The 18,679-nt window shown below is 37.8% G+C and overlaps 2 protein-coding genes across 4 annotated transcripts in view; one reads left to right on the top strand and one right to left on the bottom strand.

Annotated features, from left to right (window-relative positions):
- LOC126336852 (UBX domain-containing protein 11-like) overlaps positions 1 to 18,679 on the bottom strand; it is a 261,607-nt gene that overhangs the window by 184,525 nt on the left and 58,403 nt on the right. The gene's annotated exons all lie outside the window — the stretch shown is intronic.
- The window catches only part of LOC126336859 (parkin coregulated gene protein homolog), a 107,755-nt gene that overhangs the window by 45,469 nt on the left and 43,607 nt on the right, over positions 1 to 18,679 (top strand). For 2 of the 3 annotated variants that reach the window (XM_050000959.1, XM_050000977.1), the window contains exon 3: positions 902 to 1,051. In XM_050000959.1, the coding sequence (XP_049856916.1) occupies positions 902 to 1,051 (150 nt within the window). Of the gene's footprint in view, positions 1 to 901; positions 1,052 to 14,632; positions 14,854 to 18,679 lie in introns of those variants that run through there. The other variant, XM_050000968.1, reaches the window with a different exon arrangement.

Below are 18,679 nucleotides of genomic sequence, written 5' to 3'. Positions count from 1 at the left end.
TCATCTGCAGATAAACCCCAGGCCACTTCTAAAAAAGTCTGCAAATAACTGCTTCTGCTATTTTAATTCTGTTTTCTATATGTTAGCGTGTCTTTATTCTTCTTCAAGCTGCTTTCTTCTCTCCCCCAACTTCCATCTCATTTCCATTTCAGTCTTTCCTATAAAATGCCATCATAACTGAACATGCCATCATCATTCTAGCTGCCATCCTTTCTTACATCTGAAACACATTGATGCATATCTCTCTCTTTTATACTTCTCTTTCTCATTGAAGGAAAACCTCTATAGCGATTTATTAGCTACAGGATACCATTTATTACTCATCTTAGTGTATCAGTGTATTTCTAAGTATCCAGCCTGACTGTTATCAGTTATTTTCTTATAATACACCAATTACTAGGGTGGAATAATGTCAATATTACGAAAAGGATAGATTGCTACTCACCATTTGGTGAAGAAGTTGAGTCACAGGCAGAAACAACAAGAAGAATGCTAAACAAGTATGTTTTTGGCCAAAAGGCCTTATGTATGTTGCCTAATTCAGAGGAAGGCCTTTTGGTCAAAAGCATACTTGTTTAGCTGTCATTTTGTTGTGCCTGTCTGTGGCTCATCAACTCCACTATATAGTGAGTAGAAATCTACCCTTTTCTTGATATTGTCATTACACCAATTACTAGAGGATTTACATTTTCTTACTAATATTGCAATGTCTGAAAAGGTTGAGGACATAGATTTCGTAAGATGTCCCTGAACAATATGAAATGAATGAGAGAAATTTTTGTAACAGATAAAAATGATTCTAATTCTTGTGTATACAATTTTTATTACTTCTTGTTATTCAAATGCTCAGTATTGAACTGGCAGCAAATTTCTTAAGCTCTCTTTCTCTATATTGCTCCAGATGCTTTAAATACTAGAAAGCATGATGTAGTCTGCACAACACTGAAGGTGATGCAGCAGTTGGTTATGAGTGCTGATATGGTGGGAGAAGCCCTTGTTCCATATTACAGGCAAATACTACCTGTATTTAATCTGTTCAAAAATAAAAACGGTGAGTACTGATGCAGTGAGTATGTGCAAAGCATATAACTAAGCTGACATCACAGACTGAAGTCCACCATTAAAAATATTATTCATGTTGACACTATTTTTTTCATTAAATGCATTGCAGTGTATTGTATTTGTGTTTTATAATTTGATTTCTTACAACAGTATAGCCTCCAAATTTTCATGCTGCTATGAATTTCATCCAGGTACAGTGTCAGATATCATGAAGGCATTGTCAGCTTTGTCTGTTGCAGACTGACAGAAATAAAACTGGCAGTAAACAATTTTATTCAATTATCTGTAACTTTTGATAGATTTTTTTTTTTTTTTTTTTTTTTTTTTTGCAAAACATTTTCCATGAAAATAACAAGTACAGTGAAGCATATTACTGTTGGCATTAAAATGACAAGTGTGGAAGAAACGAAAACAGAAATTTCCTCAGCCACACAAAAAGGGCAAAATAGTAGATTGTAACTATGAGATTGATGAGAAAATGAATGAGGAGTGTGACTAGTGTAAATTGTAAAATTTACTAAGATGCCTGTAATAAATGCATTTTTCAACAAGCATCTTAATGAGAAATGGCAGTGGAAATCCCCGACTTCAATGTTAAAAATGAAATAGACTTCACACAGTTGAATTCCCCTCATATTACTGAGCATGTCTCTGTTATAAACAAATTCAAGACTGGCAGTGATCACGAACTATTAAGGTCGAGATTTGACATAAATTCAAGGGAAGAAAGGCATAAACTTCTGAGATTGAAGAGAAATACTGTTAATCTCATGAAGTTTGAAAAAAAAGAAAACATTAAGCAAGTCCTTTAACTAAAATTTCAAGATTCAGCGAGGGTGGTACTAGTAAGATTAAAGATCAATTAAGATAAAACTAACAGTTTACCTAAAATATGAAGAGAAGTTAAAATCTGATCTTATTGTGACATGAGAGAATATTCCAAACTGTATGAGTGTAAACTTGAGAAAAGAAATGGAGGGTGATTTCAAGAAAATTCCAACATCTAGTTAGAGAGAAAAAAGCTCAAATGAAAACTCATGATTGCTGGAAGCAGATTATTGCAACTTACAGAGACAGTGTCAGACTCACCAATAAAGCAGAAATTATAAATTGTATGCATAACAAAAGCTATTTACAACACTACATGACCTCTCCAATGCACCTAAAATTTTGGACATACTTCCTTTGGAAGTCAAATACGCTATTGATACTTTGAAGAAGGGTGCTGATCCTGATTATGATGAGTCTTCTGTTGATGTTCTGAAGTTTGCTGGTGAAGAAACTTATGAGCAACTATCAAAAATTTTTGGTTTGTCTAGTGACCGTGCATCAGTCCAAGTATCATGGAACAAAGCAATGATAAAATTGCTTCACAAGAAAGGAAACAATCACAAAATAAAAAACTATCATCCCATAAACCTGATCTGTGTTTTGTACAATGATTTTAGAAGACCATTGTCATGTAGAAGAAGGTGTAATTAGATGAATGACGAACACTAACTTTACTGAATGAAGGTGTATTCAGCACTTGCACATACAAAAAGCGCAGTGCGAACTGCCTTCGGCCAGAACACATATGGTATATATACAGTTACTGAACATACCAATTAATGATTCTTGACATATGTGGATGCTTCTAGAATGTACTCGAACTGAATATAGAAATTAAAATTTTACTGTTCAGGTGAGCTTTGAACTCATGACCATCCATACAACAGTCTAGTATCATAACCATGAGACCACAGCTTCTTCTGCGACATTTTTCCCTCCTTAAGAGAACAGCGTTCGGTGTTAGGTCCCCTTAGTCCGGGAACGAGTCATCGGTCCTGCATACGCCGACTCCTGATGACTGATGTTCACCGTGGCGATGATCTTCTTAGAACTTCCTTTGCTGCTATGCTCTTCATCACCTTTCTGCTTGTTGCCTGCCACTAGAGCTTCGAATTTACCCTGGGTTGCAGGATCTATATAGGGCTTCATTCGATGGACATGGACCGTATCTCTGATTTTTCATCGTCTTGTGTCAGGGTTGAAATCTTCAACTTCATAAGTAACATCAGACAACTGTCTTATAATATTATAAGGTTCAAAGTAGGGTCTGAGGAGCTTCTCAGAGAGACAGGAATGAAGATCCAGACGAGGTCACCAGGCTGGTAGACAACAGGGCAATGGCTCGTGTCATACCTTCAGCGATCATTTTCTTGAGCCTGCAGTGTGCAGAGTTGAGCTAACTGCTGAGCTTCCTCAGCGCTGGTTAACATGTGGCTGATGTAGTCATCGTCCGTGTCCTCAGGATGTAATGGAAACACAGTGTCCATCGTCATCGTCACCTCATGCCCATGCACCAGGTAAAATGATGTACATCCTGTGATGTCTTGTTTGGCGGTGTTGTAGGCAAATGCCATGAAAGGTAGCACCTCATCCCAGTTGCTTTGCTCAACATTGACAGACATTGATAGCATGATGGCCAAGGCCTTATTAAGGCATTCAGTAAGCCCGTTAGTTTGCCGATGGCAGGCTGTCGTCACGTGATGAGTAATGTTGCACTGACGGTTTATCTCTGTCACAAGATTCGATTGAAAAACTTTCCCTCGATCTGTAATTAACAACATTGGGGTACTGTGTTTTAATACAATGTCTACCGTGATGAATTTGGCTACCTCGAATGCTTCGGCTGTTTTCACGGCTTTCTTAATGGCTTAGCGTGTCAGATAATCAGTGCAAACAGTAATCAATCTGTTGCCACTAGCAGACATTGGAAATCGTCCGAGGAGGTTAATCCCAACACACTGGAACGGCGCCAGGTGATTTCTGAGGAACCGCCTTTCTCCTCTCACACTCTTCACAGTGTGACACATAGTGAGAGACACTCCTAAATAAACCTGGCCAGAAAAATCTCTTGTGGATCCTATCGTATGTCTTAATAAATCATAAATGACAGGCCTCAGGTGTGTCATGGGATTTCTGTAGAACATCTAACCACATGTCTTTAGGAATCACTGGTAGCCACCTCTTTCCAAATGGATCAAAGTTTTTCTTGCAAAGTAATCCATTAACCACCTTAAATTGTCCATTCACATCCTCTGACCCATTTAAGGCAAGCATAATTTGAGATATCTTGACGTACTTCTTCTGCTGAGCTGAGAGATCCTGGAGTGCAGCGAGACAGTTGAGACAGTCACTACCTTCATCAATGTCTTGATGGTCTTGCACAGGGTTTCTTGAGAGATAGTCGGCATCTTGGTGTTTTCTCCCACTTTTGTACACTATGATAATGTCATACTCTTGAAGGCATAATTCTCTGAGAACACTATAATGTCATCTAAATAACAAAGAAACATCATTCACTTCAGGTGACTTAGAAGATTATCTTTCATCCTTTCAAAAGTTGCTGGTGCATTACACAAACCAAACGGCATCACCTTAAATTCATACAGGCCATAAGGGGTGATGAAATGAGTTTCCTGTAATCAACACAAAAGCACCAACTGCCATCCTTCTTCCTGACAAGAACCACTGGTGATGGCCATGGACTCTGCGAAGGCTGAATGATGTCATTCTCCATCATTCTCTCTACCTTGTCTCGAATCATTCAATGTTCCATTGTTGACACATGGTATGCTCTCTGGCTTATCGGTTGACGGTTTCTAGTGCTAATCCGGTGCTTCACCGTCAATTTGTCTAATTTGCTCTTCAACTGTGGATTGAAGCATTCAGAGAACTCTTGAAGAATGGCAAGTAGCTTCTTCTGTTGTTCCTTAGTGAGATCTGGTGATAGTCGAGCTAGAAGATCTTGTCTCGTAGTGGTAGCACTAATTTCACCTACAGACTTGGTGTGGAAGGTTTCTATGACACTCAGCTGTTCTGCAATTAACCGCTCAGTGTTTGCTACATACATGCGTCCTGGAAAGATCTGCAGTTCTCGGCAACAGTTAACTATCCACAATTCACTGAATCTGTTCTAAAATGAGATGACAGAGGCTGGGATGACCAAATTATTCTTCAGTGTTATGCTTCTCTTACATCCCACTACAAGATCCATGGGTTGTTGCATGCCATGAAGCATGACAGTTACCTTTCTAGCACTGACTGCAGGAATGATCACTTCATCCAGCACACATAGTCTCCACACAATCGGGTGCGCATCTTCCTGTCCACAGTATCTCACCTCGTCTAGCATAATCTTCGAGTGACCACAATCTATAAGTGCCTGAGAAGCTTTCAAAAAGTCCCATCCAAGAATGACATCATGACCACACTCTTGTAAGATAATGAATTCTAAGTGCTCTGTATGGCCACTTATACCCACATGAATGACACATCTTCCTGAAGTTTTTACATACTTCCCATTAGCCACTTTCAGCACAGATGTTTTGTTGTCAACGAATACAGTTTTCTGCAACTGGCTATGGTAATTTTCCAAAATGATTGAATATGATGCTCCAGAGTCCACAAGAGCTTGGGCTGGTTGGCCATCCATGAAGGTTATTGACATAGTTTCCTATCATTTTTGTAGTGATCGATGGTGGAGGATTTTGCTCTTTGGCGGCCTCATCTCCAAGTAAGGTTGCACCCTTCAGTTTTCCAGGTTGTGGCGGCTAGGTGATCGGCTGGAGCTTCTAAACAGCGATGGAGACCTTGAACGGTGTGTTGGGGAGTGTCCTCTCTAATGGCTAGCTTGCACCGATGGTGACCTACATCATCCTGCACCCACATCTTCACTGTCCCAGAGTTGGCATTGGCTAAGATTGGTCTGCTGTCTTCTGGCATGGGCATCATCGAATATCCGCTGCCTTTCTCAACAATAGCGCACCACATGCCCCTGTTGTCCGCAGTGGAAACATATTGGTTGGTTATCCTGGGTCCTCCAGACATCAGTCTTCCTTGGTGCCCAAACAGGTTTTTTGTGCGGCATTGTAGGAACATAACTTCACCTGGGTTTGACCTTTTCACAATTTTAATGGGAAATGAAGGACAAGAGTTTGGGTTCAATGTCTGTTTTACTTCCTCCCTTATGAGCTCATGAACTGTCTCGGTTTTTTGCTTGCTGTGCAAACCAAGTGCCTTCTGAACTTCCTCTCTCACTATCTGACGTAGAACACTTGTGAAATCAGTTTCTTCCTCTATCACAGACATCAGTACGATGTTTGGAAGCCGTTGAAACTTCTTGCATGTAATTCTTTTTTGATGCATTGTCTCTATATACTGGCACCATTTTATGAAGTCATCCACAGTCAAAACTTCCTTTACAAGTAGGGCTTCATACATGTCCTCAGCAACACCATTCATGAGATTTGCAACCTTATTTTCCTCCTTCATTCTAGCATCCACTATTTTACACAGCTCCAAGACATCCTGAATGTAGGATGCTGTAGTTTCTCCTGGACACTGTGCTCTGCACTTTAATTTACCTTCAGCCTTGCACTTCTGTCATTGTGTGTCGCCGTAATACTTGTGCAGTTTCACCTGGAATACTTCCCAACTTGTGAACTTCACCTCGTTGTTCTCATACGATTGCTTGGCAATGCCTGACAAGTTGAAAAATACATTAGCCAAACACATGGTGTCATCCCCTTTTTTAAATTTGAACTCATGACCCTCCACGCAACAGTGTAGTATCATAACCACTACACCTCAGCTTCTTCTGCGGCACTATTGTTAAATTGTATCAGTCTCATCTTTGACACAACCCAACAGCTTATTTGTTAGCAGTCTTTTTGTTGTGCGTGTCTGCAACTCATCATCTCCACTATATTGTGCAGCACCTTCAATATGCTAGACCATATTTATGTTCTCTGGAACTGATAAGCAGCACAGATGAGTACCAGATGCTTGTTCGTGCAGCTTTTGCAGATTTTGAAAAGGTCTTTGATTAATTTAGTCATCCTGGTGTAATGGAAGAGTTAGCTGAGCAGTGGGTGAAGGTGGTCTATATTAAATTCTTGTGCCTTATATATGAAACTTTTACAGCTTTTATTGGTGTCATGGAAGCAAAACAGGAATGTCCAATTCACAGAAGAGTGAAACAACATGATCCCACCTGTTGTAGCTGTTCTGTACCTTCTCTACCACCTAATTTCAGAATTGAACAGGGAATAAAAATGATTTAGGATCAATGGGAAGAGACAACAACTTGAGATTTGCATATGGTGCTATACTATTGGCAAGTGATTTTTAGGAATTGAAAATGTCTGTATCAGGTCACAGAATGTCAGGCAGGGAGACTGAACATAAGCCTTTGCAAGACAGAACCTTCTTCAGCAAAGAAAACATACACGCATTTACACAAGCAAGCATGCCTCACAAAAATTATGACAGCAATCACGGGCAACTCCAACTGGAATGGGACTGTCAGATGAATAACAACCTGGAATGGGAACAGGCAGGGAGAGAAAAGAGTGCTGTCTGGCGTTGCGTGCAGGGACTAGAGTTTGCTAGGCATAGTGTTGGGAGGCGGGATGTGAGTGGAAAAACAAATGGGGAATGGAAAAGGAGAAGAGCGGGGAAGGGAAAAAGACAAGCGGGTACATTGGCAGAAGTCAGCACAGAAATAGGGTGAGGGAATGTGAAAAGGGGGAGGTGATACAACAAGGGGTTGGAAACTATTGGGTATGAGATGTGGGAATTGTAGGTTACCATACATTGACACTAGACTCGCATTCAGGAGGACGATGGCCAATCCTACGTCCAGCCATCCTGATTTAGGTTTTCCACAATTTCCCTAAATCACTCCAGGCAAATGCTGGGGTGGTTTCTTGGAAAGGGCATGGCCGACTTCCTTCCCTAATCTTATGAGACCTATGACCTCACTGTCTGGTCTCCTTGCCAAACAACCCCGACCATAGGTTGAGGCTGGAATAGTTTCAGGAGTGGAGAGTGTGCTGTAAACATAAATCCCATCTGCACACTTCACAAGAGCTAGTAATGGAGGGGAGAATCCACATGGCCCATGATGTGAAGCAGTGATTGGAATAAAGCATGTTGTGGTCAGCTGCATGTTGTGTTACAGAGCAGTCCACTTTGCTCTTGGCCATAGTTTATCTGTGGACATTCATCTAGGTGGATAGCTGGTTGGTAGTCATAGCAGAATAAAAAGCTGTGCAAAGACTGCAGCAAAGCTGGTGAATGACATGGCTGCTTTCACAGGTGGCCTGACCCCTGATGGGATAGGATAAACCTGTGATGTGACTGAAACAGGAAGTGTTGGTTGGGTGGATTGGGCAGGTCTGTGGCAAGTGGTTAGAAGTGGAAGTGACATACAGGTGGATCCAGATGTTCTGGAGGCTAGATGGGCGATGGAACACTTCTTTAGGATGATTGTGTAGGATCTTGGATAGGATTTCCCTCATGTCAGGGCATAGTGATAGATTATTTTGACAGCTTCCATCTCTTCCACATTAAAAAATCCCTCTCACACAGCCTGCCACCTCAGCATGATGTATGTGCAGTGAAACAACTCTCTTTCTCAGTATGCTGAAGGTCTCACCAAGGCTTTCAGACACAGGCACTATCCATTCTTCATCCTCTCAAAGCTACACTGGCAGTCTCTAGTCCCTGCACACCCCACCAGACAGCACTCTCCTCTCCTCCCACTCGAACCCTGCTATCCCTCCCCCATCCACGCCCAACTCTAGATTGCTATTCACATGACAGTCGCATTGCAGTTTGAGCTGCCAGCGATAATTGTCATATGTGGATGAGGTGTGTTTGCTTGTATGAATGTGTGTGTGTTTTCATTGCTGAAAAAGGCTTTGGCTGAAAGCTTTAATGTGTAACAGTCTTTTTGTTGCGCCTGTCTGCAACTCAGTGGGTCATCTTTACAGTGAGCAGCAATCTGTGATCTTCCTGGTAGTGTTGATGTTCCAACCTGGAGTTTCTATTGTTTGATTTTGTTTCCAAGAAAAAAGTTATATCTGATAAATGGAGCATGGTAAGAATAAGCTGTTGAAAAATACATCCAGTACACTGTCCGAGAAAACATCCATCTTGGCCATCTCATAAATGTGCCAGGAGATCTTTTGGTCCATCAAGCTAACTGGCAAGCATGTAAAAAACATTCAACTACCTTCAGGTTTTTAGGTCAAACATGACAGTGAAACTTTAAAACAATAGTTTTTCATCATTCTGTCCTCTCCATTTTGACTTAAAACTGTGAGACCTGGACACTTCATGAATATACAAGATAGAAACTCAGAACTGCACAGTGAGGCATGGAGAGAGATTTGTGGGGATCTAAAAGCAAAACAAAAAAGGGCAGAAGTTGTGAGATTACTTACATCAAGGACATCCTGGAGAGAAGAGCCAGTATGAAATTTCAATGGACCTGCCTTGTTGCCAGAAGAAATGATGACCAATGTACAGAGGTGGTGCTGGAATGGAGTCCAAGAGATAGAGACAGACGCAGGCAAGCCGACTATACTGATAGGGCAAAGAACTGCAGATTGCTGGAGTCAGCCACCTTAATATTGCCAAAGATTGTTCCTCATTGAAGAAGAAGTTGCAGACATTCCTGAGCTGAGCTCAGTACTTGAGTCACAAATTTAATGTTTCAACCTGGTAGTTTCTCTCTCTCTCTCTCTCTCTCTCTCTCTCTCTCTCTCTGTGTGTGTGTGTGTGTGTGTGTGTGTGTGTGGGCGCGCGTGCATGCACGCGCGCGTGTGCACATGTAGCCTACTGGCGGCAGTTTACCAAGGTGGTAGTTACAGGAATATAGTGTTTAGCAAAATGGGTCTAGTACAGTAATTATTTCCAGAAAAGTAATGAAATCTTCAGGAATTGTTAACAGTACATCTTTATTTTTATTAAAACAAACTGTTACTCTGCATCAGAAACATCTTACCTTTCATTTCCCCATTTTCTTGCTGCAAAAGGCACTTCTCTTTCTTTGCTTGTTCTTCTTCTCTGTGGGTAGAATCTTCTCAATTAAATGCCTTGCTGAGAGCTATTCAGGTGTAATAGTTTTGAAGGGTGCCCACAGTAATGTGAAGCTACACTCTTACCATGAATTTCCATCAGTTCTGAGATGAGAAGCAACTTGAAATTTACATGTGTTTTTTCTGTGTCTTTTCACTGGTATAACAAACAATAAAATCTATGTACACTACAATATCCATTAGCCTTTCCATGTATTACTTTACTCATTTCTTTCTTTTCATGAGAAAAAGTTGTAGTTTGTGAACTTTTAGGTCTACATCATTCATAAAAGAATTGTATTCTCTAATGTATTGAGGTTTTCTTACCTTATTGCCCATTTTGGTTGCTGTACCATGTGCATCATTATGGTCTGTTGCAATAAAGACCACCACAGTGTACCGTGAGTGATGTACAGCAGGTTCATCTTTCTTGAATCTTGCATTTTTCAAGACATCAGATACAGTTGTTCTATTCATAGTGTGCCCTCTGCAATGATACTTCTTCCTTGTGAAAGTGACACAAATGCACACTTTTATGATAATTGTCCATCCAGAGGATGTAACCAAAGTTAAAAGAGACTTTTACAAGATTACTAGAATCTGACTTGTTTTCAGTGTACCTGCCGAAAGAAATTTTGTCTCTATCTCTGTGGAACATTCTGTATAAATAACCAATTGCCTTAGATGTCCTGTGGGTGATTCATGGATTTCACAGACTTTATTTCAAACTTCACTGCTTTTAGAGATAGGTCAGTTTTTATTCCAACCTTCCTTTCTATAATACAAGAGATTCATCCAAGAAATGTTTTCTCCCATGTTGTATGTATTTTTAAATCTATCATTCAAGTGCTAAATGACCAAGCCCAATTTAAACAATATTTTATTCCTCTCAAGTGCATGCAGTTCTTCATTGTTTACAAAATGAAGAAATTTATTAAGCAGCTCAAATGTGTGTTGCCTCATAGTCTGGTAAAAAATTAGTATGTTCAAAAGTGAATGCTTTTGAAAATTAGATTTTATGGGTGTTTTTCTGAATAATTTTCAATAACATCTGTAGTGGGAAGCAAAGCTCTCATCTTTGTAAGCATCTATGTAGTTATGAAGCCTAGAACAGTGTTGTATAACAGTTCATTCCTGAATAAAATCTGCAGTGTATTGGTTAATTTCACCCATGGCTGTTTCATTGTAACACAGCCCGAATGCTTCAACTGCACTGTTTACTTATTTTACTGGCACACATTTACCAATAAATTATGTTTCTAAAAGCACACGAGAGCTGTCAATCTCTTGCCACTTGCAGTCTTCTTCATATCAGAAATGTTTTACTGATGCAACTCAGATCTCGTCCTCAGTACCCACTGTTCCTTTGTCACTGTTTTTCAGGCATTTGCTCGAAACAGTCAGTATCATTGTCATCATCACTATTTAAGTCACTCCTGTTGTTATTTATACTAATTGGCCTGTGTAACTGTCCCTCTTACAATATTCACACATTAATAAACTGAGAAGACTGAACATCACACAGAGTGATGGAATAGCATATCATATGCTCTGTCTATGCTATTCCACCACACTGTGTGATGTCCATCTTCTCAGTTTATTGATGTGTGAATATTGTAAAAGGGACAGTTACATATGCCAACATTAAAAACCTTTTTTTTTATTGAAAGTGAATTATTCTTGTGCTTAAATTCTAATGTGTTAACAAAAAAGCCACATCAACCATCCTTTTTAAGCACTAATTTATTTTAAGCAAATAACACTTAATTTTTTTCCAAATGCATTTTTAATTATTTCATATACTGTTTTCAATAATAAATCAAGTTGAAGGTTTAACATTATCATAGTTACTTGTGCTAATATGCCTCCAGTAGCTCCACTTCTGTTTAATCTGTCTGAAAAGTAATTGGTGAGAGTGGACTATTTTAAATAATGTTGTCCACACCAGACCAAAATACTTACTGTTTACAGCCAGATCCAGTCTCATTTACTATTATTTATGTACAAATGATGGGTAAGTTGCATACTACACTTGACTGATGTCATATAATGATAATGATTGTTTGACTGCAGTAACCTAACACAAATGCACTGATTCACAATAATTAACATGCAGCAAGGAAATCATTAACACATTCACCAATTACACTGTCCTTTCAAGTCGCTAGTCATATCAAAATGGAAACAATACACACAGTAAGCATAATTTTGAAATAACACAGTTCACAGTTTGATACTATTGTCACAGTTTGCAGCAGCCATTATTAGAAGATTTACACATTTCTGGAAGTTTATTGTAATTCTGGGCACTGATCTTCCTCACATTATACACTTCCGCAGACTCATTAAAATGTCTCCTAAAATGTTCCTTTCATACGTTTACAATCATTAAACTAAATTTATCTGTTGTTCTTTGCTGGAGTTTTACAGGTTAAAATTAAGGATATATGTTTCTGAGCAAATGAATAGTAAAGGAAGTTCTTCTAAATGTGGACTTATATGTAAAACAGTAATTGCTATTGAATTATGCTGTCTAGTTTGCCAAAATATGGTATTCTATTTCAGTAACAATGTTTCTCAAAAGGTCTTAATTCCTCTGAAACCAAACGAGTGTAGTAGTTACCGACATATTTCCAACATTAGCTGTCTAGATGCTTCTCTTATTTGTATATACTCTTGATCTACTTTATCTAAGAGTTAGTATGCTTACAAAGAACAATGATAACAAAATTCTATGTAACTGGTATTTGTCCAGTTTTTAGGTAAACTAATCACATTTACAAATTTTAGTTCCTCAAAAGAATGTAACATATAATACAGTTGGCTAAACCCTGAGTTAATATTCAAGATTTCTGGTACTGTGCACATGCCATGGAAGTGATAATCTTGCAGATATTTGCAAAACAAATAAATAAATAATTTTAGGGGGAAGAAAAACAACATGGGGAAATCCACTTGCTTTGTTACTAGTGGTTGCATTGGTTAGTGTGCATGTTGTAAACAGTAACCAGTTACAGTGTGTCACAGTGGTGTGGATGAAGTTGAGATGAACAAATTGATATAGAGTACTTCTGATCGATCAAGCCAAGAAACAGGTTCAGAGTGGTCTTCAGAAGCCACATAAACTACCGTGCATGTGTTCCATGTGTGATTTTAGCTAAAATCATCTTTGAATATTAAAAACTCCTTCCTGTTACTGCACGTACAAGATGTAGTATTGATGTTTGTGTAGATTTTACCTAAAGATGTTGTGAATTTTAATAGCACAAAATTAACAATTAAATCATTTTGTTTGACTGGCCTCCTTACTACAGAACTATTGTCCTTGTAAGGATTAAGTTTAAACTGAATTGTACACACAATTGGTTTTTTTCTTCATTCTTTACAGTTATTTTTGGTACTGTTTAGTGTATATGTTTAGTACAGTGGTTAGATGTGGTTGTAAAACCAGTTTTGTGAACATTTAGAAAATGCTCAAAAAAGGAAAACAGGTCTTGTATTCCGGTGATTCAGAGGGAGAGCAGCATTGGTATTATTAGTTACAAACAAAAAATAAAAAATCCATGCATATTATAAAAACCCTTGCGTGCGCGCTCGTTTGTATAAGTGTGTGTGTGTGTGTGTGTGTGTGTGTGTGTGTGTGTGTTTACCACACCACCTCCTAAATCACTGTACTGATTTCAACCAAACTTGGTGTATGTATCCCTTACTCTCTGACAACAATCACTGGTGGGGTAACAATTACCTTTCTATCGTAGTTCACAAGATAGGATATAAACAATGAGATGGATGAAAAACTGCCACTCATGCATAACATTTAAATTTATTAACTCTTTGTTACTAACTCTATTTACAACAAATTTCAGAAACAGTATCCACATATGCTTCTAAATGGACCTACTAAATTTTATCATGGCACCATACATCGTTCAGGAGATATGATGCCATAAACACTTAGATGGATGTGAAACTGCCACATCGTGCGTGGTGTTTAAATGTGTTACTTCTTTGCTACAAACTGTATTTTCAACTTATTTTGCAGGCAATATCCACATTGCTGCTGATTGCACCTACACAAATACACCACTGTACAGTACATAGTTCAAGGGATATGACATCATAAACATCGAAAAATGACTCATCATGCATGAAATTTTAATACATGTACTCTTATTACAAAGAAACTCCTACAGTCGAGTCAGCTTAAAGAAATCCCCGACACCTGGCAGTGCTTTTGATAGCTTTCAAATGCAAAGTGCAAGTGACTTATGCAAAAACAATAGCCTCATATAGAGCTATGATGAGGCATTGCCATAGAGATGTTTACAAAATTATGTTTTAGGCATGCGAATCACCTGTACTTATACATTTGTGCATCATGCATATTTCTTTGTACAATTATTTCACTTGTCTTTTCACGAATACATAGAAATGAAATTTTTTCAATATAACACCAAGAGCACAGTTCATTTCTTCCTGTTTTAATAGAAATTTGGCAAAATGAGTATCCTGGCTATGCCAGGTTTGTCAGCTAGTAAAGTAATAATATCTGTACAGTAATAATACCTGATCTGCCATTCTGTCAGCTAACCATGGTACCACTGGTTAGTACACAGGGTATAAATATTAACTGTTTGTGATGTACCACATTGATGTAGGTGAAGACAACATGAACAAATTGATACAGGACACTTGTGGTCTATCAAGCCAGGAAGCAGCCTCCAATTTGCCTACAAACACCAGCTAATGTACAGTGAACGTGTGCCACATGAGATTGAATATTAGAAAATGTCATATCTTTGTACTTACAAAATGTCAAAATGATGTTTGTGTAAATTTCACCTCAGAATAAAAAAAATTAAAAAATCCCATTCTAAAAGTGCAATAAGTTTTTGATGATATTAGGCTGTATCTTTGTAGTAACACCTATTTGGATCCAGTTCGTTGTATTTTGGACAATTTAGAACCAAAGCTTCTGACACAAACTAAGCTAAATAGATTTGGGGTTAAAAAAGGAAAAAGTTGAACCATTTGGTTCTACCCTCAAAGAAAAGAAATTGTTAGAAGCAGGAACAAACATTTATTTAGACAAGAGAGCAGAGTAGATATTTTCTTAGTGTTTCAGAGAAGAAAGTGATTTAGTCTGTTGCTCGGGAATATTTCCAGTTTGGTTAATGAATCTGGAATTGAATATAAACAGGAGGAATGTGAACAGTTTTACAGTTTATTGTAAAAGTAATTTAAAGGCTGTTTCATTACACAACAGTAGCACTCTTAACGTTTTTTGGACGCCGAGAGACAGAGTGGTATTGGGTTGCAAGGCTCACACATCTCTCAACTCAGTTAATTTGCACATTGTGTGTAGCCGATCCTCTTCTCTGGGTAAGCAGCTATGTCGATCTCCCTAAAGCTTCTTCTCTGAAAACTATAGCTGGTTAAAGGAATTTATTAAACTACTTCTGTATCTTTGAAATAATTTGGGTATTTGTAGAATACTTGTCAGTTCAATCACTTTACTTTTCAGTTAAATCACTTTATATTTTCAAGTTCCACAGACAACTTTTGCAAGCTAACTTAGTCCTAAAACATTAGACTTATTTACACATATTCAAATATCATTGGTTTGATAACCAAATAATTTATGAACATCATACATGTGTCTTGCTTTGTTCACAGCCAAGACATGAAGTAAGTTAAAAGTCGTGTAGTCTCAAGCGATACCAGTACATATAAATCCTTATTCAATTGTTCATTAGTCTTTTTACAGTCAATGCAGACGCTAAAGAGCACAGAATACTACATAAACTTTTCTTGTTCTTCTCTACCCGTACACGGAAACTCTCTGGACTGTACAGCGGATACTTGTCTGCCGCCACTGGGTCCATCTTTTGTTCATAACTGTTTTTTAACCTGCACATACAAATAGGTGATGTGCAGTAGGACATATTCGTTTCTCCCACTCACCTCTAAAATATCAGGTGTTCGAAACGGTGGAAGGCTGAGTGGTTCTAGAATTTACTCCAAAATTCTTTAAGCACTACAGTACCTATGTATAGTAGCTGTTTTCCATTCTGTATAAATGGTGATTTACAAAATCCTTCTTTTATTTTTAAATAAAGTAAACTTTTCCACACACGTTTGGAATATATTTGGCAACTTGAAAGTGTCTATTTTCCTTGACCGGTAAAGTGGCTTTACTACACAGTCATGTTTCTTATGTGAGTGGGATAGTAGGGGAATGTATCAATATTGGTCCAGAATAAACAGGCCTGCAAGAAAGTCTTTGAATTCTTTTTGAAATGTGGAGAATATTTCATCTCTGTGAGAATTTTCCTCATCCATCAAAAGTGCAAAAGAGGGCATCGTTATTGCGCCTGAGATTCAAATAATGTTCTTTGATTCCAGTGTTAAATCAAAAATTATGTATGAGAGCGGGAATCTTTGGTAGAGTGCAAAGAGTTAATTAATCAACTTCGTAGGGAACAAAAGGGACTCACATTTTTCTAGTCTGCATTCTGATAAATTGAGGTAAGTTAAATGAGCCTCAAGATTTACTTTTTGAATAGCCGTCTTTACACCTTTTCCTGAAAAATTTTGGTTCTGTCATCACTTTCATCAAGACATCCAAATGGTTGAAATACTGTTCTATGGCCTTCCTGGTAGATTAAAACACTATGTAAGACTGGGACATTTACCTGGGACCTTTGCCTTTCATGAACAAGTGCTGTACTGGTTGAGCACTTACCTGCAAAACTCAGAGTTCCCAGGTTTGAGTTCTAGTCCTACATAAAAATTTAGTCTACCTGGAAAAGTTTCAAATCAGTGCAAACTTCACTGTAAAGTGAAAATTCATTCTGGAGTATAAGGGTAGCTGTAATGTAAACATGGTGGGCAGGTAAAGTCAGCCAAGACAAGGAATAGCCAATTCATTGGACAAAAAGCTGTGTTAGTTACTTTAAGGCAAAAGAAAAAAGATATAAGCTAATGGATACACAGTTCATATGTAGAAAGAGATTTTTTAATGTATATAAATCAGTAAATCTTTGTTCATATTGAAATAGCAAAGCACTCTTCATTCAAATTGCATGTTTTATGCTAACATTTTAGTTTATAATGAAAGAACATTGTAATAAAATAGTACATGATACAAAAAAAATTAGGTCGTGTATAAATTCACTGTAGAATACAAGTAAAAAAAAGAGAGAGATTGGATTAAGCTGCTACCTAAAAAAGTAATGAAAACATCTGCTGATTCTTTGTCTCACAGCATTCTCAATAATGTGCAGTAAGGTCTCTCAAGCATTGTTGCGTGCCTTTATAATGATATAATATAATATAATAAATGATATAGACTGCTACTTTTTCCTCATGTCCTTTCTGTTAATACGTGGAGAATCCAAAGTCAGGTGTAAGGAGTACATTGAGATAGATGTTACAATTGTGTAAAAGCCACTCTCAGTTAGCCAGAGTTCTAAATTTCAACCTCAGTCAACCTATAGTCATTTTTGGAACAAATTTTGCTGTCACATACTTCATATGCAAAACATCCAAAAACAGTTCATGGATCGAGCCTATTGATATTCCAACATTGTATTTTGACTTCCCAATTATTCATAAACAAGACATCCAGGGTGCTTCTTATCTTCCCTGTCTTCATGGCCTCCTTCTGAATGCTTATGTGAGTTGTAAACCCTCGTTTTACTCATAGTAGCCTCACCAAAAACAGTATTTAACTTTTCTACAACTTGGATTGTTATAGAAAAAAAAATCATCAGTTCTGTGTAAATAAATGTAAACTTTTTGACAGCTAACAGCAGACTAAATATCTCATATGGCTAATGTACAAATACCACTGAGACTTGTTTATTGACATAACATCAAAAATTGAGTGAAATTACAAAATTCCCATCAATATTTGAATGCACCTTGTAGATTTTCTCACATTATTCTCTTAGATATACACTCCCTTTGGATAAGAGAATCATGCCTGACATTTATGCTGTTTAATTAATGTAAGAGTTACTCAAGATAAACAAATGCTTAATCATAAAAACAAACCAGAACAAATATGAATGAAATTGATAGTTGCAGCTTCACTTTGTCTACAGTCAGAAAAGGTTAAAAATTAAAATATTATGGAAGTTCATTCAGAACCTATATATCTTTAAAGACCCAATACCCATCACATTAAGGATTAGCAGTTCATTATATTAGCACATTCCAACCTATATTACCCTTTATGGATGATTATTACAATAACTATTACTTTGGAAGGAATCAGGTGCAATGGGATACCTTATTTATTTATTTATTGTATGAGTTACATACATAGGGTGTATAACATAATATATAGTATATACAATTTTATAGACAGACTTCTAGAGCACATGTGAAATCCATCAGCTTTGGAGTCACCAGCAGGCTAGTCTTCTGGTCTACCATTGTTAGATTTTATTGGGCATTCTTGTGTCATATGTCTAATAGTCAGGTGTACACAGTCACAAAGTGGAGATGGTTGTTAACCTTATTTCTGTAAAAATTGTGCACATCTGCCATGTTGGATTCTAATTCTGCCTAACATAGATTATGTTTTGCATGGCAAGTCATAGTCTAGTGGTGTTTGAATGATACACAGCCTATTATTATATCATTGTCCAGTCAATTCTTGAATCCATGCATTAATAAGGTTGAACTCATCTTCCACA

This window comes from Schistocerca gregaria, chromosome 1, assembly GCF_023897955.1.
Source record: "Schistocerca gregaria isolate iqSchGreg1 chromosome 1, iqSchGreg1.2, whole genome shotgun sequence".
Classification (NCBI taxonomy): domain Eukaryota; kingdom Metazoa; phylum Arthropoda; class Insecta; order Orthoptera; family Acrididae; genus Schistocerca; species Schistocerca gregaria.
Note: the sequence above shows the minus strand (reverse complement) of the source record. Positions and strands in the feature narration are given on the sequence as shown.